Raw genomic sequence first — 23,470 nt, 5'->3', positions numbered from 1 at the left:
TTGTCACAAGCTGCCTATCCTGGTCCCACTTGGGGCCACTCATCACTCAGTATACACAAGCCAGTGACTCTGGCACTTAAAAGTGCTTCAAGAAGCTCTCAGCTGCATTTGGGGCATCATGATACAAGAAGAGTGATCTTAGCAGAATGTTTGCTATATAGAGAATTGCCTCAGAAGGAGAGAAACAATATTACAGTTCCGCCAAAGCAAGAGAGGTCTCACTCCCTCTCCCCCTTTTCACATCCATCCCACCATATGCTCTAGTCAGCCTGCTTGGCTCAGTTCAGAGAGCCATCCCAGCAAGGAGAAGGATGCAGATGCCTTCTGCAGGATGGGTGAGCTGAACTGGCCACAGAAAGCCACAGGACCTCACAGCTGGGAAAAAGAAGATGAGCCTTTTGGCAGTGCTGATCCATTCAAGCAGCTTGCCAGGTGCATGAAACCACAGCTTCAAAGCACAGAAACTCAAATCCTTATAAAGTTCGGCCTCTTTGCTTTGGTTTTAGGTGACCAGTGCCCTTACACGCACTGCCAAAAACACGTGTCTGCCAAAAGCTGGGCTGGAGCAAGTAGCAGGCAATCAGCCTGCCAGGTGAACACCAGACCCCTCCCAGGGGCAAACAGACAAATCTAGTCCAAACTTCATTTATTTTTTGCCAGCTGAAACTGTTGGTAAATGCATCCTGATATTTTACAGCAAATATTAAACAGTCTCGCTCTACGCCAGAGCTCCCATTTCCAGGCCCAAGGCCAGTTAATATTTCATCTCTTGCTGCAGCGTGACCAGCAGTGGAACAAGCGCTAAATGAGTCCTGCTGGTCCTGGTCTGTCAAAAATCCCAAGCTGGAGCATGAGGGACCACGTGAGACACTGCCTGCCTACCACACCTTCTCCTGGTTTGATTTCTGCAGATCCCATGGAGAACCTGTTCAGGAAAAGTCAATCTGCAGGCGCAAGTTTTGCAGCTTATTATCTGGCCCACATTTTTGATGTCAGGAAAACCACTGCAAGAAAATAACTCATTATTAAGGAGAAGGGCTCCAGAGATGTTTTTTTGTTCCAGTGCAAAGGCTTTTCTTTTAGCAGGCATTTGTCTGTAGTGTTTGCAACCTAAGTACGGCAAGCAGAATCTGAAAATAACACTGATTACAAACTGATTCTTGAAACAAGTCATGTCCGTTTCTTGGCAGAGCAGTAATGGATTCTCATCACTGAGTTTTTCCAATCCTGTAATACATTAATTAGTTGGAACATATTCACATCTCAAATATCATGTCAAATCACAACTTTTAATTGCACATAATTTCTACCAGTGTTTTGGTCCACAAATTATTTTGAAATACACTAGAGTTAAAATAAAACATTTTAACCCTTCTAATTTTTAAATAAACCCATAGGAAGAAAAAAATATTGTTCAAGAAGAAATACAGTGATTTAAAATAAGTAATAACTTTTGCCACAGATTTTTACATTTGATTTCTTGCTTTAAAGAGAAAATCCTGTACTCGGTAACCTTTATTACCTCCTGCAGCCCTCCTGAGCCATGGAAACAGATTTCGGAAAGATGCCCAAGGCCAATAATTTAAAAAAGCAACAATACTAAATTCTTTCACCCATTTGTTTCCCAGGTCACAGAATGAAAACCTGTAGACCTCTTATTTCCAATTTTAGCACATACTCTCACTTGAGACTTAGAAAGCAGCTTAAATTTGACTTGCAAAAGAAAGAGAGAGGCATGCCCTTACTCCCTCAAGAAAGCTTGGGAAAGTCGTGCTTTTTTTTTTTATAAGTTTTAGAAACTTGAACTCAAGATGTAAGACAGGAAAGGAAGGCCAAGCCAGGCAGCTGGTACAAGGAAGGTGCAGACACAGAGTCTTGTCCTGTGTCAGCTGGAAAAGACCCATATTAAAAAACAGCTTTACAAGTCCCCAGATGCCATAGTTCCTGGGACATTGCTGCACATGAAATACTGCAGCTCTGTGTGTGCTTTGCAGCATTTGAAATAAAACTGTCTTATGGATCTTCAGCTGTACCTATTTTAAAAATAAATAAACAAATATTTGAGGAAAAAAGGAGACTTGAAACAAAATACACATGATCTATGGCCCCTACCGATTACTGCAGATTAACTCAATCCTAAACAAGATATGAACATTTTTCAAGAGTGCTTTCACTTGTTTATGCAGAGGATGTGTCTGACCCCCACAGTGCTGCCTGAGGTGGATCAGTACTACCAGGCAGGGTTAAGTGGACCCAAAATGAATGTCTAGAAGAAGCTTTTCTGATGGGACACTGGGATGGAGGGACACCAAGATGTCCCAAATCTGAACACAAAGCCTGTACTGCCATGGTTCCCATCACTGCTTGCTCTTCGAATCAGAGTGGAGACACTACCATTTAATGAAGGGGAAACTGTACAGTTACTGTGACTCTTTGTGATCCTGTTTTCTACAGCCTTTCCTCATGCAAAATTACCAGTGGTAACAGGATTTGCCCTACTTTTCTTTTTTTAGGGGTATTTTTCCAAGCCATACCAAGAGAGGGATCCTGGCTACCCCCCTTCCTCTGAAGAACTATGCATTTTCTTCACTAAGACCTTCTTTTGCTGAAAGGAGAAGCTAAAACTCAGACCAGACTATGCTAACAGACTGTAGAGCCCAGCCCAGTCCAGCCCAGTGCACAGGACTCCTCTGGAAGGATGGAACATGTCAAGTATAGTACCCTTGTCCTGCCTTGGCTGGGCACCTCAAGTGTGTGCGTGTGCCCACGTGCCTGTGTTTATGGCAAATACTATCTTCCTGCTCCCCACACAAGTACTTACTTCCTTGGAAGATAAGAGAATTAATCTGATGGTAGGAGATAATTAGGATTGTTCCTCTACACATAATACAAAATCCTTTTTGTGTACCTATTTGTGTCTACTGCATATGTGCTCACAGTTTTGACTCCTGAACAGGACGGAACAGGTTTAAAAGGGATTATACATGTAGGAGAATACTTTGAAATCATTTAGGAAAATTCTCATTTCTCACCTTTGTCTTTAAACATTTACACAAATCTGAGGGGTTCCAAAGGGGAATTTTTATAATCCTGTTCTGTGCTTACTGCATTTAAAAGCAGTTAAAACTCTAAAAATGTCCTCAAGAGGCATTGATACTAGGAGAACATTCCATTTCATTAACGGTTATTTCATTTTTGTTAAGGCTTCCTTTATCTTTAGAATACATTTGGTACAATCATGGGATAAATTAATTAGGATCAAATAATACTATGACTCATCAACATACAGGAGTTTAATGTATACTTGAATAGGTTCAACAAAAAGGTGCTACTGATCCTTGTTCCAGTGGCGTTCCTCCTGCTAACTGGCATGTAAAGTGCTTTCTTCTTTCAGCTTTGCCTTTTCACCGAATCATCTTCCTTATTCTGGGTGCCATAGCATGAACTGTGAGAATCTGGTTGTATTTTGCCTGTCAATTTTTGTCCTAAGGAAATGTGGTGAGAGAAGGAAAAAACAACAACTCTGTGAAGAATTTTAATACAACAAATGCCCCACCAATCCATCATTTAAACATTCTTTGCTCCAGTAATCATTGTTTTCATTTGACTGGTTGTAACAATAGCTTGGAAAAACCCTGAAAATTTCTTTGAAAAATCTGTTGGGAACAGGAATAGAAATTAAGGGAACAGTATATTTATTAAATATGACTAGAGCACATTTGTGACTCAATTCTCCTAGGTCATCCCATTATGATACCTCATTTAAACGGAGTCAGAAAAAAGCCCTACTTACCAGGAATATGTCCACAGTCAATAAAAGGAATTTGTAAATGCTCCTCTTTTTTATTTCTTGCAATTATAATCACACCAAGGAAAGATAAGAGACACCTGCAAAATAACAGTGGCATAGTATCATTAGAAACAGTTCACTGCATCTGAGATGAGAATTTCTTTCCATGTTTCTTTTTTAAGGATTTCCAAACCCAAGTTGCTGAGTTTATAAAGAAACACATCTTCCTGGCAGCTCTATAAATTTATTCTGGGCTTCTTTCAGTCTAGATTTTGCCTCCTGAAGCTTTATTATCAGTTCCAAAGGCTCCACAGCCAAAATGACACTTCCAGCAATATATACCTAATCAGATGCCTGTGAGTGTGAGACCACAACATTCGAATCCCTGAGCAAATCTTCACAGAGCATCCAAGCTAGCATTCTAGCATGTGCAATTTCATTAACAACTCAGTCTAGCTGCGGACAATCGACATCTCTGTTGTTTTTCTCATTTGATTGTGTGTCTCAGGGGCAGGCTGCAAGCCAGGAACAATGAAAAACTGCAGTGGTTGGACACATCATCTATCCGCTGCGTGTTGGACACACAACCCCCAGTTCCTATCTGCCAAATACATGGCTGCTCATCTCCATTTTTTGTCTCTTTTCCAGCAGTCAGACAAGATAGCGGCTGTGTGCACCTACTCCAGCCCAACGGCACAAGATGAAGATGTCTGCAGCTATCAGCCCCATTTATTTGACAGCACTGTGGCAAGACACCTCCAGCAGTTCTAGGAGATCTTTTAACTATTTCATGCCCATTATTATAATTGTCACCTCTCCCAAAAGTTGTTATGGTGCTGATAGCTAGCAGAAGGTTTCTGCTCTCACAACACCTAGGCCATCCTTCAAAAACTTATTTAGTGTGCTCTGAATTTTTCTGCAGGCACACTGTCTTTCTTGACTCAGGAAGATGGGGGAGAGTCATTACAGTACTGCCTTGTAGGCAAGCAGCTCATATAATTTGCCCGTGCTCACAGGCAGCAAAGACCAGCCAGACGCACCAGTGGAAGGTAACATGGGAGGAGAAGTCTCACAGCTGTGAAAGCATCCCTATAATTTGATATTTGGTGGAGAGCAATGACTTCTCCTTCCTGCTGGAAGAACACATGATGCTGGTTTTTCATTCCATTATGAGATTAGTAGTTCACAAGTGTCTCACATTTTTACATATTTGGATTCAAACCCAGGCCTCCAAACTCCCAAAGCACAAACATCAATCTTTCCTTTAATGTTTTTTTTATCCTACTATAATGGCTATTCCATAATACTTTAATAAGAAGGTGGGTTTCTTCTTACTGAGAAGAGATTCCACAAGGCAATGCTGTTTCAGTACAAATCTTAGTGCAGATTTTAGGCTGATACACTTACCCGAACAGAAACATGAACACACTCAGTAAAGCTGCACTTTGGAATTCCCGATAAAATATGACCCCTGGAATGTGACAGAAACAAGAATTGCAGATCTTGACTGGCTTCCAAGTGATATGAATTACAGCTGGGAGGGTCAGGAGAAGTGTCATGCTTAAACAGAGCAAAAAAAATCCCAAATAAGGTATTAATACACATTGTGATGTGTTCACTTTATGTCCTATATTCCATAATCTAGGCTTTCTCAAGATACTGCATAGGACTGGAGAAGATTTAGTCAATCAGGTTGGAACATGTGCTGGGTTGGTAATTGCACAGATGCACATATTTTTTGCATTGTCAGCAACAATTTCTATGCAGGTCAAACTCGAGGTCCTATTCACAAGCAGAGACACACCAATACAGCTAAGAGGTTCTTCATGGACTTCATTAAGCTACTCCAACAGACCATGTGGACATCTTAACTCCAATTGGGAACAGATTTTCAATAACTAACTGTGTCCCTGACGTTTACACCAAGTGAAGAGCTCCAGCAGCCAGGTCTGCCAAATCTTTCTAGCTGTAGGGATCACTAACTCTTTCTGGTCACCCCTCTTCCAGGAATTAGCACCTCTGTAGTGGAGGTGACAGAACCAGATGTGTATCTGGATCTCAGCTGCCCCTATTAACAGCCAGGTATATTAGCTTTAAACCACTGATGAGCACAGCTCTGCTTAGAAACGCCAGAGAGGGAACCAGTGCAGCTCAAGTGTGACTGTGTCTTCAAAGGCCGTAACTGTGGATGGGGGAATCATGAGACAAGGCACCTTCTACGAGCACCCCAGCAAGATTCAGCAGAGGTTGTTCTTTTAAGCTCTACACTGGTTTAACTAACCTGGTGCAAATGCATGTGTATCCACTCTCAAAGCTATTAAACCATTCCTGAATAGGTACTTGATCTTTTAAGGAGGCACCAGGCCAAATTCCCCATATGGTCACAGGAACACAACCCCCTTTTGGCAAAAGTTTCCTCTTGGTCACAAAGTGTAGGTCTCTTCTAACACAGGTGCTGAGGCAATCTGCGCATGAAGCTAACTCCCCTCCTCATTAATGGCAGCTCTGCATGAGAAACTCCTGCACAGCAATGACAGGAAAGCCCCCAGCGTGTGTTAAAATGAGTCATAAATGTTCTAACAACATGATCATTTTGGCTCACTGCTGATACAGCATCTTAGTCGTCCTCCCAGCTCATGTTCTTACACTGCGTACCAAGATTTGCAGTCCCTCTTTAACAATGCTGAGTTCAAAGTTCTCACCCAGAATAAAATGTTAAATGCTTAAAAAGTTTTTGTAGTCATTTTATTTCCTTCACTTAACCCAGAATTCCACTTTTGAAATGGAATATACGCTAACTACTATGAAGCACAGCTGGTTGTCATTTGAGCAGTTTGCCAGGCTGTTAAAATTACTCTACCAGTTCGTATAGGGAGAGGCTGGTGTGCACATGGTAAATTCATTTACTGGGTGTCAGTAAGAGGCTAGGATAAATGCAGGTACTTCTAGTAAGCCAGAAAGGCACAGTAAATCACACATATCTATTTTGGAAAGGTTAGAATTTGATTATTTTTTATAGAATTATAGAATGATTTGGGTTGGGATGGACCTTAAAGATGATCTAGTTCTAACACCCCTGCCATTTATTTTGTTTCAGAAGTTGTGAACTTATTTATTTTTCAGAACTTAAACACCTATGACTTAGGAAAAGTTTCTTTCTGTGAAGACAAATATGACTGGTTGGGGTTCCTATCCACAAGGTTCCTATTCTTAAAAACCTGATGTTTAGAAAACCTTTCTGCAGAGGAAGAAGGTCAGAAACAAACCTGAAATGGTGGCACTGGTGGTGAAGAACACAAAATTAATGGGGACAACTGCTGTTGCTTCATACAGATGCACTGCTTGATTCAAGAACCTGCAAGATAAGCATTATTGCAATTCATGCCTACAGGAGGTTCCTTGCACTTTAAGCCAGGTTAAGCCACCTCTTTTCAGTTTAACAATAAGTATGGCCATTTCTTACCACAATAGCAAGTAGCCCTGGACAGCATACATATACTGAATTTACTTTCTGGTTTTGACTCTGTGGAGTACAAATGAATAGGTGAAAGCAGGAAGGCTAGTGTGGATTCTTCTAGCCATAGGCTGTCAATGGACATATTTTTGAAGCATTCCTGGAAAAATTTTGTCTGCCACAGATAAGGGAGGAATGCTAGGGTATTATTGCTTGTTATCTGCATTGGTACTTGGAAGCAGTGCTGCTTCAAGCAGCCAGGGACAAGTTGCTCTAACTCAAACAGGTTGTGTAAGGGTATATTTGCATCATGGACATGAACACAGGAGTTCTCATAGGAACTGTTTCACTTTGCTGAAGTCCACATTGCTGCTATGGCTCAACCCAGTTTGGCTGAAACACCTGTTTGTGTGTTTATCCATGCAATCACACCCCAGAAACACTCTGTCCTGCCAGGAAAGTCCAGGAAGGTGGCTTCAAGCTTGGGCACCTTGGGCTGGAAACTCTCTGCCCTGCTCTTCAGAAAGGCAACATGAACCCTCACCAGAATCATGGGCAAGAGTGAGTAGGGCCACAGGAGCATACACTGCACACAGACCTGCAGGACTGAGGCATTGGCCGTGGAGCAGCCTGCACAATCTGCAAAAAGGCAAAGCAAGTAACCCACTTGTGCAGAGACCACAGCTATCAACATTCACCCATAGAGTGATGAATCATGAGCTGGAATTGTGGATGCACCTGTAGATATTCTGTTACGTGAATGGTCATTTCAGAGAAAAAAAATCAGGAGTCTGCAGAGTATATTCAAACCTGTAAAAAGAACCACACTTGAACATTTCACTGCTGCAATATATGTGCACAGTAAAAATCCAAGCTTGGATCTGTTTTAGCCATTAAAATAATTGTGTGGTTATTTTAGCAACTGTTGAACAGTCTCCATGGTGCTTTAAAAATAAAGAAATCCTACATATCCACAGGATAGTCAGGATTTTGAAGTCATTGAAAACACCTCATTATTTTCTCCCATTTGCAACAAACTTGGTCACAGGGACTAAAACAGTGATACCAAGGCCCAGCGTTGGATCCAGGAGATTGTTGCAGCACAGGCTGTTTTGAGCTAATGAATGACAGTCAAATAAAATAAGGGGGAAAAAAAATAAAATGAAAAATTTAGACTGACAGCACCGTCCCTGTTAGAAAATGCATCCAAAAGAGTAGAGAGAAAGGGACACTGAGCCCAGGGAATTAAATGGGCACATTTCACTTCTGCTTTAATTTTGGCCAGCAAAAGAAAGAAAGAAAAAATTACAAGATGGAGAGGTTAATTCAGCATCTTCTTATTTACCAAGCACTTATTTCCTATTTTGAATGCCCAGAGCTGTTCTCCCAGTGAAGACAAGCTGGATGTAAATCACTTTATAATCTGTTACAGGGGAGTTCCTGAGTCAGCCATGGAGAGTCAGTACATAATAATGCATGGACTTTCTGATTCCACATGGGAATGGTATGTTCTGCCATGAAAAAGCTGGGTTGGCTTTTCTACTGGAAAATAATCATGCAAGTAACTACTCAGGCTCACACTGGAGCAGTCTAGATGAGATTACTGAAGGCTGCTATCAGCACCAGAAGCAGAGGGACAGGCAGAAAGGGAACAGACTCTGTTCAGCTGCAAGACATATTTTACCGTGCTGCCACCCCCAGCAATCTGCAAAGGCAGCATAAACCCATCACTTCACAGACCAGAGGCCTGCAGGGAAAGCTGAAAGGTACAGTCAAACAGGATAGCAAAGTACAACATGCAGATTTAACAGAGGCAGGGAGAAAGTTGGGATAAACTCCCTTCTTCAGTCTGACTGGGGCCATAAAGCTGGGGAACAGACATGAATAATGAGGGTAAACATGGCCATTTGATTATTCAGCAATAAAGGCTTCTAAAAGTAACCCCCAAATGACTACATAAGCATAAATTTCACTTAGTGTGTTAAGACTTGTGCCAAAACTAGGCAAGAAAATTTGGAAAGACCTCATTGAAGGTGATAATGAGAGGAGGCGGTGTCCATAACAATCAATTACAAACTAAGAAATAAAGCTTAAATAAACAATACAATCAGCTGGAGACAATTCATGCATCTGTCAAGGCTCTGCCAGGAGTTTGTTGCCTTAAAATGCAACTTGTATCTGGAATCATTATCAGTACCAAATAAAACTGACAGAAAAAATATGTATAAAGATTAGTAGGTAAGTAGAATCTCACTTACTTGATCTGGAAAGCACAAGAAGCTGCCATTAGAACAATCATCATATAGAAAATGGAGTAAGTTAGCTGCATTTTTCCCTTCACAGAAAGTGCTATCATGCTGGACACAGCCTTAACAGCAATGACAGTCAGTGACGCTGAAAGGGAAAGGAAGAGATTAGCAGGGCAAGATTCAGATTAGCAGTGACCTCAGCACATCAGTGAGGGAGGAGAAAGATCCAGGTCAGAGACACAGGTCTGATCACTTAAAATAAGACTGAGGAAGGATTTGGGCACCTAAAACAAGTGTATGATTTTATAAATGCTTGCTAAGCTACTGTCTAAGCTCAGTGGCCTTAGGTCCAAGTATGCTTTGTGTTTAGCCTTTAAGTTCTTGCAGCACACTGAACTCCCAGTTGAAGGTGGTACAACAGCCTCCACATCCTCCACACAGACTTTATTTAGCTCCAACTTCTAATTTGGAGCCCATGTTACAGTATTCAGGAGACGTCTGAGAGGTCTGGTTATCTGTTCAAAGCAGTTAGGATGGCTCTTTATAGAAGCCTGCATGTGACACTTGTCACCCTCAGGATTTCTCTTCTGCAACAGGAACTGGACAGAGTTGACTTCTGGGATCACATCCCAAAGCACTTAACTCTTCCCATGGGCTATATATATATATGAAAAGCAGACAAACAACACAGAGGTCTGCACTTCATTTCAGGGGTCAGGCTCTTAAGACCGTTTACTGAATTTATCCCGCACAAAGAGTATTTCAGTAGTGTCAATCCATTTAATCACTATCATTGCATCACCACAAACAAATTTCGGACAGCAGACAATGGTTTTAATACATGTCACCAGTTCAGAGAGGTTCTGCAAGACAAGTCTTTTAGAAAAGGGGCTGAGAGTTTAGCTAAGAGTTATTTTACGTTTCCTTTTGGAGCTCTTAGTTTATGGAAGCTAATCCAAGATGTCTGTGATTACTGCAAATAAAATGTAACAAATTCAAAAAACCCTAAAAATTTCAAGAGTCAGGATGTGGAAATGACCTTTGAAGAAAGGTAATTAATTGTCAGGAGCACTGTCCCCCAGCTGAGATCCAGTTCCACCCTCGTGCAGAGCTTGGGAGTGTTGGATTTCAGTGGTCTGATTCATCCTCCTGTAACATTCAGATTGGCAAGGAGACCTGCACTGTGCAAAAGGTTCAGGCCAAGGGTTTGGGGAAAAGGAGGGGGAAGAAGAATGAATGCAGGTCTGTGGGTTTGATTGCAAGCATTTCTCTTATAGAAAGTCCAAAAGTTCAGGGGGAGTTTAAGAGTTGCATACACCCTGTGGTGATGCGTTCATCACCATGAAATTCACTGTTTTCATGACAACCTTTCCACCAAGCACTTCACTTCTTTCTCTGTAATGGAAACAGGTGAAGTGGTTTAACAAACATAGCTGTAAAACAGAGCAGAGGTCAAATGCTGGCCTGCAGTGGTGCAAATGCTATGATACAAAGTCAAAAATACGCTCAAGCCCCAACAAGACATCCATATAAAAATTGAGATTTGCACTCTAACATGGGGAAGTTATTATTTTAAAAGAACACTTACAGGTAAAAATGAGTATTTTGAATTGTCCAGCTAAGGGTAAAGATTGCTAAAATTTTTTTCTGATGAAAGGGCAGTTTCCATGCCTTATAATTTTAGCAAGACAGAAATGAAAGCACCAGGGGGTTTGGTTGGCTGGTTGGTTGGTTTATATTCTTCAAGAAGTGGAATGATCTTTTTCATTAAAGCAACTCTGAAACAAGTTTCAAACCTAGGAAGTTGTTTTGTCTGTTAGAACGACCTCCCCTCAAGGCTAGTGTGACAAATGATGTCACTTTCCAGCTGTTACGGCAGAAAGCTCTGAAATCCCACTATAATCGGAAATGTTTCCTCCTAAACTTATGATAACTGAGTATATACATGAGGTAAGATGATTCTCACCAAATGAATTTGCAGAGTTTTACTAAGCAAAACTTGATCAGGTTTTGTGATCACCTCTGTATTTTCTTGTTGGTGAAAGCAGCTTGCCTATCCAGTGAAACACAAGGCTGCCCTCTCTTTAAAGAAACCTTTCTACATTTAATTTACATCTGTATGAACACTCCACCAGGAATATGTCACCTTTCATGAACACCCACCCCTTTGGCAGGCAGGGCCTTCCAAGGGCAGTGCCTGTGTCACACAGCTGGGAGCAAAGTTATGGGCAATTTTTCAGCACCTCCATCACTTTGCTCAGCAGAGAGGTCAGAGACCAAGCAGAGTGCCTCAAATGTCGATTTGTGGGGATTGCCAGGCTCCAGGACAGCTGCAGGAACCAGAGTCAGATGCGGTTCTGGGTTTCATGCTCAAGGGAAATGTCAGTATTTCAGAAGTTCCCATGAACCAGGATTTGTTTGTTTGTGTCTATTTAATAGAGCAGAAATAATGGTACATTTTTCCTCAGGCTGCATATGCTCATAAAAACCTCAGCAGCCACCAGCTGAAAATGTATTTTTGGTTGATTGCAGCCAGACCACCGAACTGCAGTTAGTGCCTGCGAGGGCACAGGTTTGCAGCCTTGCTGTTGTTCATCAGCTCTGTGTGTCCCTTTCACACTGGCAGCATCAGGGCTGGCAGGATGCAAAGCAGGGCTGTACAGACCAACTGCCCAGGTCTCCCAGGGCTTGCTTGGGGCAAGCCCAGAACTGCAGCAGTGATGTGTAGGAACACATCTGGAAATCTTTAGGCTTCCAGTTATGCAGAAGGAGGCTGGACCTTTGCTCAGGAGTGCACAGGGCTTCATGCTCCACATGGCCGTGTTGGAAGCTGCAGAGCAGCTCAGGCGAGCTTTGCCAAAGCTCCAAGTCTCTGTGCTAGCACTGGAGTTGGGGGATAGCCACACTCACACTTCCCTCCTCCAGTTAGACCTAAGGCTCTGGGGGCTCTTCCATCTCTGCCTCATGCAGGGAGCGTGGAAATCCTTCAGTGCTTCTGCAGAGCTACAGATCCTAATGTTCCTAGCGCTGGGAAACCTACATGGGATGACTGTCCCCAAAAAGTTGTTCTGAAAGTCTGAGCTTTTCAGCTGAGTAAGGAACCAGTCAGGGAGGGATCTGAAGGAAGAGAGTTAATAAATCTGTGAGAGTTTTTCACACTCAGTTAAATCAAAATTTTGTACCTGGCAAAATTCAGTGAAATTCTATTTTATCAAAACCCTCATGGTCATCTCCATTAGAAATGTGTAAATCTTCGCAGACTGATACGTGCACCTACTGAACTCGGTAAAAAAATAACCTTTGACTTCAATGGCACAGTTCAAGCACCTCTCACTTCAACCAAAGACTTGTGGTGTGCCATGAGGGTTTCACGGAGAAATGACAAGACAAGGACAGGAGAATTTGTCACACGGGGTGGTGAAAATTCTTCACATAAGCCTGCAAGCATAGGACCTTTAGAGATGACCTCCTGACATTTCTCAAAACTGATTCAAGTTTAACTTTATTGAAAGCTGCTGATAAAATGGTCTCCCGTATTTCCCTGGTTATTGATTGTGGTGACAATGATAGAAAACAAACTTCAGTGGCCCACTGCATTCTTGTTCTTCTTCAGGAAAGGTGGTAAAATATGAAATGTTGCATATGCAAACAGTCAGAGATAATTAAAGTTGTTGTACAGTCACAGCATATCACTGCATTTGTTTACAGAGCACTTACAAGGTCTCAGCTGCTCTGTTTTAGAGAAGTGATTTTCACAGCCTGCTCTCCAAAACAAAGTTTCAAATAGTCCACTTTCCCAGGATCTAAACCTAAAGTGTTATTTTAAAAAAGTTTCAGAATACCATTGCACATAGCATATTAATTTGAGGGTATCTGTAAAAAGAAATAGTCCCAGAAATAAGCATAGAAACTATGTTTCATAATCAGCTTTTCTCTTCACAAAGAGACTCCAGTAAAAATCATGTGAAATGTTTCAATGATTCTCCTAGAGCACACTGCTTTGAAATGGCTCTAATCTAAACTATCCAGAGAGACAAGGAATTATCAAGTAACAGACAGGAACATTTAACTGTATAATATGTTCTTACCCAGTAGTGCTACCATCATTAACAAAACCACGATGTGTTTCACAGCCTTTCTTTTGTAAAAATAGAGGAGAATGCAGAATATTATAATTTCTAAAATCTGAAAATAAAAGAGAAGAAAGTTAGAGCTGTGAAACTATGTAATAACTGCTTCATTCAAAGTCTTTGAGATGTCATATTCATTTTTGCTGTTCCACCTGTTCAAAGAAAAATGGCTTTGTAAAATATCTTCTGCTAAAAAAGAACTATTGACAGTTGACTGAGCTAACAACTGTTGTCATTTATCTTTCCTGTTACAGCAAAAGTTAAACGTTGAGCATTTCTTATATCTTTAGTTTTTATTTTTGCACTTCTACCTGTATTTTATCACTGGTAATGTTGAGAAGACTTTTTTTTAATGTGACAGCAAAAGTACCAATATTTATCAGTAATAATACTTACAGAAACTCTGTTTATAATTCTTATGGAGTAAAGCACCTAGCTAAAGAAAGAGCAATCTTTCCTTTTAGCTATAGTATTCCTAATGTCACTCACTCTTTGTGATGTGAAAGCTTATTTTTGCTACCCTCTTTGCCCTTCTCATCATTCCTACTAAAAACTCCCCTCAAAATTTTGTCCAAATTCTCTGCCTTACATCATAAGGAGGAAAGCGTTTATTTCACGTGATAGCTCTCAAATCACAGGTACCTGCCAGGAGCTTACCTTGAAAAGTTCAATGACACACTAGACCACACCACAGGACATGTTGAGATGCTGAAGCAGGTTTACCTACACCATGCATGGTCCAGTTTTGCTCCTTCAATAACATGTGACAGCTAAATGACAGACAGTTAAATTTGCTGACTTGCTGTTAATGTGTCTCTGCAGATTCCCTCAGTAACTCCTGCCTTTTGCCATCTCAACAGCATGGGTATTTTGCCTTCTACCCAAAGGGGTTGCCCAAATATCCCTCTCTATGCCTAAAGAAAACAGCAAGTGCAAGGGCCATAAAGCTTCTGTGAAGCCCAGAGACTTACGAAAGCAGGAGTGACGCACCTCTGCACCTAAGGGGTGCTCAGGAGCCTGGTAGCCTTAGAGACAGCATGAAGATAGAGAAGTTCATTTGTGCATGTCAGAAAGTAATCAAATGGGGGAAATAAGACAGAAAATGAGATTGTCATCATTACTGAATCTCATTATTGTTATTTTTTTCCAACAAAGCAAATCATGGAAACACCTGTTAATCTTTTTGATTTTTATCACCAGCATACTATTTTATGTTTCATAATGCCACTTCATTCTTAAACCAACAGCAACCATATGGCAGCAGTAGACTCAAAAGTACCTGGGTGTTGTGCTGAGGAAATTTCCAAAGAGGCGACAGCACAGTTACTAGTGATGGTTACATAATGTAAGTAGCCCATTTCTCATTTTGGAGAGTGACTGCAGAAGGAAAGCTGTCAGCTATGCCCAGTTACTAAAATTCTCTGTCACACTTATACCCTCCCCAGTTCAGTAGTGTTTAAAAATATGAGCAGAATCAAATTATGCTTAAATTTAATTTTTATTTACCTTCACGTGGATCCCTTGCTCCCAAAGACAACCAAGAGACAACTGTGTTTCAAAACATGAAGAACACAAATTTGGATTTTATACCACCTTTCTTTAGAAACTGTAAATTTTTATCACAAGATTAGAAAAACCAAACCAGCAAATTTGGTTGGTTGATGGGGTGTTTGGTTGGTGTTTGTTTGTTTTTACGTGTGTTGAATAGAATAAAGCCTTTGGCTGTTGGTTAAAAAAAAAACAAACAAAAGCTTTCCTGGGTTACTGGGCTAATCCTAATTGAATAATCTTTGCAATCTCTTGTGAAGCGCTGGTCTCATCTTCCTCCAGACTGATGTCCCTCCCCACTAGGCTTGCACCCAGACATGAGTGCTGGGCCACCAGCTGGTGGAAAAAGAGGCTTTAGCCTCAGTCTCACAGTAAGTAATCTGGGCAGCCTCTCCAGCTTTATTCAACAGTGCAGCACTGGGTATGTCTAAATCAGGAACCAAGGCACAATAAACGACAAGGTCTGCAGACAGGTGAGTTCATCTTGGCCTCCCTGTTGAAAACTATAACAGGGTTTTGAGGGGACTTGAGAGGAGAAGTAAAGGTGGCAGCTTTGCCCTTAGTGCCACTGGCCCTCTTAGGGCCAGAGGGGAATATCACATTATCAGGCTGCAGCTACAACAGCCACCAAGTAACTTCATTTGCTATTCTGACAGTGAACAATTGGTAACAGAATAGAAGAAATCCGTGCTAAATAAATATTCCCCACTCAGAAAGGTACTCATGTTAAGAAAGGAGTCCCAGAGATGTCCTAGGTGTCCTCTTCCATGACACACCAGTTCAGGTCTGGCACACAGGATGGTGTGACTGGGACTGGGCCACGGCACCAGGTGACAGCACTGTGAGATCTGCTTCCCTCACCAGTGCAAACCTGAGCACCAGACACCCTTTCCAGACCCTTTGGGTGGTTACCAGAGTGTGCAGAAACCCATGAGACAACCCTACTGCAGGCAGCCAGCTACACCTACACTGATTCATTTTATATCCTCTAGACAATCACAGCAGGGGGAAGCACCATCACCATCTGTCACTGAGATTTCAAACTATGCAAGAACAATCATCCAAAAACAAGCCAAGGGACAGTCACTGGCTCAAACTGCTCCATCACAGAAGCTCTCTCATTCCACTCTCTCTTCCACTTCAGTGGCAGGTAGTCCCAAGCAGCACCAGCTTTGACTGAACCAGACCATCGTAGCTGGCTTTGTCCATCAGCCTTCTGTTGGTCCTCATTGTTTCATGATCTCTTCTCTTGCTAAAGCTACCATAAAACTCCACTGTGGTCTCCTCCTGCTTAAAAGTAAACTAACCCACCAAGAAGACATGTCTGAAAGGAAACAGCCAAGCAAAACCATCAAAAGGACATTGGAGTCCCTGATGGCAGCTCTGGAAGAGGTGCACAGGTCCGTGTACGTGGCTGCCTCTACCTCCCGGGGAAACCCCAAGAGCAGCCGTGGTATAGAGCCAGAGATGGCAGTCCTGTGACAAACCTAGGCAGATAAATTATGTTTGCTTTCAGGGCTGCTGTTTCAGTTTACTCAGCTCTGTCAAATCTCACATGCTAAGCAGGAAATTCAAACAGTTAGTTCTCACTTAGTGCTGCCCAGCAGCCTAACTATTCTTCCATGGTTCTCTGTCACTTGGTGACCAACTTACAGGTCATCTTTAATGAGAAGACAAGGGAGAGTCTGTGACAATTAAGTCACATTGCAAGCAAAGTGCATAGCTCCTAACAGGGCCTCACACAGCCAGGAACCCTTCTGGGGTACCCCAGATGCTTCCTACCCAAAACAGACCTTACTCTCATCACTGATAGCTGTGGTAGTGATAAATACGAAGTCCAGGAATGGGAAGTGCAGAGATTATATCAGCTTCACATACTCTGTTTAGAGGAACGGAAGGAATTTCACCTGCTTACAATCATCTTTGCTATTATAACTATTCTCTACTGAGGTCTCCTCAAGCTCACATCTCATCAACATTTTTTAATAATCGTATTTTTCATGTTTCTAAGCATTACCAGAAGGCACCAGAACAAAATACCACATTGTCTGCCTCAGCTGTTTTTCTGGCATATACAGGATAGTCTTCTAGGCACTTTGAAAGAAAAGCAGAAATGTTTTGAGACTGATTTTGCAGAGATTAAATATTAACAACCCAATTCTTACTATGCTTCTGTTTAGGGAAACCTAAGAGCTTCATCTATGATTTAGGCCTTCTGTAGAAACTCAAAGTGCGCATAAGCAAAAGAGAAAAAAACAATCTAGGATAGTCATTCTTGCTCAGACATAATTATGCTACTGCAGAGTCTCAGAAGATGACTCAAAGTTGTCTTGTGGGAATTAGAGGCTACTTCTGCAAAATATACCAGTGGAGTGCCACATGGGGATGGTTTGCCACCCACAGAGAGTATTTTGTACCACTGGAGCATTGTATTTGTCAGCAGACCACACTTTGGGGCTACTTTTAGAAAGACTGTTGCACTGCATTATACTTCTGTACTGTCTCCTCACTGTATATTTATACTGGAAACTCTGCAGCTTCTGCTGCACTTTTTTATGCCAACAGCCAACCTATGCTAGGCATTTTACAAACAATTTTGAAGAGCTCGTTCCCTGCCCAAAGAGAATGTTTACAGCAGGGTTTGCCTGATCTTCCAGCAGCATACCAGGGTAACCAGGCTGGTATCTGAGAGTCTCTTGTGGAGCCTTTCACTCACCCCTTTTCTTTGGTCAGAGGAAGTTCAACACAGATGGATCCATGGAACAGAAGGAACAATTAAAACTTGATATACTGTTGAGTCAAGAAGATTTGCTGTGTACTTACTCCATGCTTCCCTACAACCTATGCTCTACATGTAGAATAAGATGCTAGCTGAGGTAGGAAAAGAGGTAAGAGGAGGAAAGAAAGTTCAGGGGTTACCTACTACTTCCTCCCAGTGTCTCCTAAGAAGAATACAGCACAGTCTTCCTACTCATTCAGTTGTATTCTTGAAAACTTTTCCTGAAATTAAGTCAAAAAAGTACTGAGGTGGGGAAAAGCCCTTTTCCATCAACGTGTTGGTTTCAAGAAAATTGGAATGGTATACCACACAGAAATTTCTGGTGCCACTGGGCATGGATAGGGAGATTTCTCTCTCCACCATTTCTGCACAAATGGGTGAATCAACAATTTAAAAACCATGCCTAAAATGTCAGGCTACTTTATCATCTGTAAGTAGAACTGAATGGTAGAGGGTGATGTTCAGTAGAAAAGAAAGAGTACTGATACCCCTGTTTTGAACTCCCTCCTCTTACTCTGCTGATTGCACGAAGCTCCTGTGGTTGCTGAAGCTACCCTTACTGGGTACCCCAAAACTCTTGGGTATTGCCTTCAAAAGCCTCTCTACTGCCTGACTGAAAGGACATGTTGTGATTTATACAGCATGAATATTAATTTCTTCCACTGAGCTCTTATCACCATCTTTCAGGATCTTTTAAAGGGCACAAAAAATAGAGAGAGAGTTTAAAATGCACAACAAATTGAAAGCGAGGATCAATATTTTTTATGGTAGGATGCCATTTGTGTTTAATCAGTAGTTCATGGATAGTTAGATGCATGTAAAGTCTGAAGTTTAGCTAAAAGATTAAGGTCCTTAAACTGTCTACTCAGTGGCCTCCTAACTGAGAATCTTACTGAGAAAAGCCTGGGCGCTAAGAATCTAACTTGAGTGAGTCACGTCTCTGGGAAAAACTAACTGCTTCTGAAGCTCCTAGATTGCATCTTTTACATTCAGCTGAAGGAAAACATTTTCAGCTTTCCAGAGGAAAAGAGGGACAGAAGTTCATCCTACTCACTTCAGTCTTGTTCCTGATGTTAATTAAACACATCAAAGAAGATGTATGGTGTTTGAAGTTTGTATACAGATACTTTAATCAAAATGGTATTTTTGTATTTGAATTCCAACTCAGGTTCAGATTAACCTAAGTGGCAGTGAAGTAGGCCACCTCTTCACATCTCAGCTCCTTGCAAAGCTCCTTTCAGCCAGGCTTAAGAATAAAACAGAATATTATGAAAGAACAACAGCAGGACCAAGAACACACATAGCCTGATTTTTAAAAGCACAATTCCATCACATTCCAGAAAAGCCCTGTAACTTAGATGTACAGGCAGACAGGGTGGCATGAACACATATATAGGAAATTTAAGCAGTACCAATATTTAGGTTTTCCCTCTTGTTCCCCAAACATCTAAATCTTTCCAGTCTTGTTGATACTGCACAATTATGATTTTCCCCTGATAGGTAGTTAAAAAATATCTTTTGTTGCTGCGTATTTTCAGCTTGGATTCAGTAGGATGATGAGGGACTTTCTTTCCTATGAAAATCACAATTTATCTTCAGGAGCATTTTTTCTGCCACTAATTCATAATGCTGTAAAAAGCCCAGTAACCCCAGTTTTTCTGATTAAGGGAGTAGTGTGAAGCAGATACTCACTGAATATACCAAAAAAGGCCAGCTGACTAAGTAATTCTGTACTTGTCGTGCTGTGAGCTCTTGAGGTACACTTGGAGTGAATGTCACCAACAAGTATATCCCTGTTATAGTCAGTGTTCCTCCTTTGAAAAAAAGGACACGTTAGTTTGGCAATACAGTATTTGGTAATCATGGTCATACTTGATCTTCAGCTGGTTTGGAAATATTTTCTAGAAGAAAATTTAAGTCCATTTAAGCAGATCTGTACTTAGCCAATTGGATTGCCTTGCATTTGTGGCCTTATCTATTCTAATTTTTATTAAAGACTCAAAGAATTTTGGAAATGTGAAAAAAGCCGTCAGTAAAGCCATGTGAATTAGGGTTCCAACTCAACAATGCATTTTCAAATACTGTCAATTCTAAACCCAAATTTATGAAAAAGAAGAATCAATCCTTTGTATTTCTCACAGGCAAAAGGTGCATCACACAAACTTAGCCTAAACTGAAAGGACAAGTTTCCTACTAGTGCAGTCAGCTGGATCATTAACCAGTGTAAATAAACATAACTGTCCCAAAGTCAGTGTGGCCACAGAGACCTGCTCCAGCTATCAACCTGCCCTGGAAGCATCAGATGCAACACATACGTGCCAGTCAAGTGCTCATGCAAAGCTGTGGTAAGGTCAACATTCTGGCCACTCCCTGTTGTATTTGCAGATCTATGAACTGTTCTATAAAAGGATGATTTGCAATAGACTCTTCAGCCACTAGGTTGCCAGGGCCCCTTTCAAGGTTGAACTTGCATTATTATGTTTCTAATAAAAATCTGCAAGTTCTGCCTTGTGGACATCCAACTGACAAACACAGATGTTCACTGAAGTATCAAGATAGAAGTGAGCTGATCCTAAGATCATAAACTGTATTGGATTAAGGAAGATATTAGCTAATCAATTTTTCTTCAAGCAATCTTTAAAATTCTTGGTAAGCCTATAAATCGGCACAGAATGCAAGGCTCAGGAATACAAAACAAAGCACATCCAGAGGGCTTTGCTGGCACTGCTATCTCACACAGCTCCCTTGGAAAAACAGAACTGTGTTATATTTATGTGCTTGCAAAACCATCACCATATTTCCCATTGTACAGCTCATTCTTATGGAATGTAGCAACATTGTTAAATCCATCTTGCAAAGTCAAACTCACAGAAATAAAATAAATCAGCTGAACACTAGTTAAAGCAACACACAGTGTATAAGGCCATAAGGGAAACATGATCAGTGAAAAATTCAGCAGCTGAGCTGGCAAACTTGGATTCCAAACTTAAATAAATTGTATATAGCATTCCTGGAATGATACGGAACAGATCTCTCCAACACATTCATGAGAACAGCTGTCCTCACTACAGTTTGGACAATCAAGCCTAGATGCTAGGAACCCACAGAAATATCAGGTGCCCTGCATCAGGTGCACTGTCCCAGTTGAGATGGTTTGGTGTAAAGCCCAAACCCTGAAATGTGCTTTTCTCTCACTATTACTGTGTTCAAGGCGAGGAGTTTTGATATGCAAAAAAATCTTGGACACAGACAAAAAGTTGACAGGCTTTTACAGTGAAGACCACATTTCCCAACTGAACACTTGACAATATGACTATTTGTTTTTTGAAGTGATAATACTAAAACCAGAAGGGAAGTTATCACTTTAAATTGAGCTTGCATTTTTGTGCAATATGTATGCAGTAAGAAAAAAAAAATCTTGTATTTGAATGAGTAACTCAATAACTTCCCCGTTTTTATTAATTCTGTGTTGTACTCATAAATATAATACTAAAGACAATCTCATAGGCAAAAATAGAAAATGAAAATAAATTTGAGCAATAAGGCCACATAAGGAATGAGTTACGGTTGTAAGAGCAGAGGATTTGGGAATACAGTCTTTTCCTCATGCAATGAAGATTCTCTCTCTATCACTTCTTCCCAATTTTAAAAGTATCTGCCTTGAAACACTTGCTTGGGAAAGTGGGAGTGTGAAGGTGGGGGGCTGCGTGAGAGTTACAGCTTGCTAAGCATATGGCAGCACACGTCTAGATTAGCAAATGCTTACTTACCCAATATATCAGCAGTCCTCATGGTCTTCTTTAGGAAAAAGACAGAAATAAATGCACTACCTAGAATAGAAATATAAAGACTTATATATATATATATTTTAGAATATCAAGTGCTATAACAAAAACCTGCCCTGGGACAAGTTTAAATATATCTCATGGGTGGTGTTGTTGCACCATACCATGTTATAAACAGCCAGCAGTCCATTCCTGCAGCCAACCAACGCTCAGTTTCTGTAAGATTTCAGACGTATCCAGCAGGCTCTTACATGGTTGAAAAGATGCCCTTCCTATTTCCCACACAGGGACACTGCCTAAAACAGGAAAACTGGGCACTGATCAGCCTTACTGTTTCACCCCCCATTTTGCTGTATGGACTGGCTTAAGGCAAATTGCATCATAGAGCAATAAAGTTCTGCTTCTTTAGTCTTCAATGTATTAGAGGCTTAGAAGTAAAGAAACAGCAGTACAGGCTTATAGGTAAAGTACCAGCAGTACAATTGAGAAGATGAAAGTCACTGCAAAAACACAGTATTTAGTATGAACTAAGTGGTCATGACTTCTGCAAACAGACAGGGAGAAAACCCCACACAGGTACCGTATGGGAGCACTGTCCATGGTCTTTCAGAGTGACTCGCTCTGAGGGAGGAGAAAAATGGAAGTGAGTCCTAGAAATTATTTCCTCTTTTCTGGGAAACACTTTCTCTTGTTCAGCTCTTGCATCTGACCTCTGCCAGCTCCTAGTCGTACCTCTTCAGGATGGGCAGCAATGGGAAGATGAGCAGCAGTAGTGGTTGGGGCAGGTTTTGTGGTGAGCAGCTCAGTGTGGACATGTGCTAGAGAGGAAAGAAGGGCTTTGAATTTAGGATGGATGAGACTGGGAGACATGGCTCTATTCCAGCACACAACATCTACCTCTAAAAAGAAGAAAAAGAGGCTGGATAGCTCCGATGTAAAAGAGATGAGCAAAGTCCTCTGTGAGAGGTGCATCAGTGATGTTAGATTCATCCAAAAACCTCAAAGAAAGACTGCTCAGGAGGGACAGCAAAGGGATGCGTTGAAACAGAGTCATGGGATGCTGCTACAAGAGCTCTGTACTTGTCTACAGAATGGTTTATTATTGAAATAACAGTTCAACATTTTTACAACTATCTTTGCCTCATTATCTCAATTCTTCTCATGGAAAATTTACTTTGTGGTTAGCTAGTAAATGTACTCTAGAAAAATCTAGAGAGGTTCATACCAAGAGGCAAACAGAGAACTGGAATTCACCATCATGTGTTGGGGTCTCCCCCCCTGCCATGAAGCCCTGGGAGAGGGGCCCTGGGGGGGAGACACGGGGTTTCCCTGCCCCTGGTCAACCTCATTCCCCATTGGTTGGTTTGTGCTCCCTGCGCGGGCAAGGACCCTCGGGTCCCGTGACTGGGGGAGCTCCTGAGCACAGCTCCGGCCATGCGGCTGGAGAAATAAACATCTCTCTGAAACATCTACCACGAATCTGTCCATATATACTTCTTTTCCACGGGACTCCTGGTTTGATATATGCGTGTTACAGTGGAGAATGCGGCCACGACACCGATCCCTGAGGAAATTCGTGAGTAAAAAACCACTCTAGACCTCTCTCTTCTCATCTTGGTTTGGATATTCTCTCTGGACTATGGAAGAATCGTGGGAAATGGGGCTCTCTGAGCCACAGAAAAAAATGTATCTAGAAGTAAAAGGAATCCTTGAACAACAAAACAAAAAAGTAATG

At 41.4% G+C, this 23,470-nt stretch overlaps 1 protein-coding gene across 3 annotated transcripts in view; it reads right to left on the bottom strand.

Moving 5' to 3' along the window:
• Positions 1–631: 631 nt before the first annotated feature.
• Positions 632–23,470, bottom strand: part of NIPAL2 (NIPA like domain containing 2) — a 56,013-nt gene continuing 33,174 nt past the window's right edge. Inside the window, exons 4-11 of one of the 3 annotated variants that reach the window (XM_008630727.2) lie at positions 21,721–21,780; positions 19,643–19,764; positions 13,582–13,678; positions 9,503–9,638; positions 7,057–7,145; positions 5,198–5,261; positions 3,794–3,888; positions 632–3,485 (exon numbers count right to left, since the gene is read on the bottom strand). In XM_008630727.2, the coding sequence (XP_008628949.2) occupies positions 3,391–3,485; positions 3,794–3,888; positions 5,198–5,261; positions 7,057–7,145; positions 9,503–9,638; positions 13,582–13,678; positions 19,643–19,764; positions 21,721–21,780 (758 nt within the window). In that variant the 3' untranslated portion in view covers positions 632–3,390. Of the gene's footprint in view, positions 3,486–3,793; positions 3,889–5,197; positions 5,351–7,056; positions 7,146–9,502; positions 9,639–13,581; positions 13,679–19,642; positions 19,765–21,720; positions 21,781–23,470 lie in introns of those variants that run through there. The other 2 variants (XM_017730365.1, XM_017730366.1) reach the window with 2 other exon arrangements.

Source organism: Corvus brachyrhynchos, unplaced genomic scaffold (assembly GCF_000691975.1).
Source record: "Corvus brachyrhynchos isolate BGI_N302 unplaced genomic scaffold, ASM69197v1 scaffold302, whole genome shotgun sequence".
Classification (NCBI taxonomy): Eukaryota; Metazoa; Chordata; class Aves; order Passeriformes; family Corvidae; genus Corvus; species Corvus brachyrhynchos.
The sequence above is the reverse complement of the archived record's forward strand: the minus strand, read 5'-3'. Positions and strand labels throughout refer to the sequence as shown.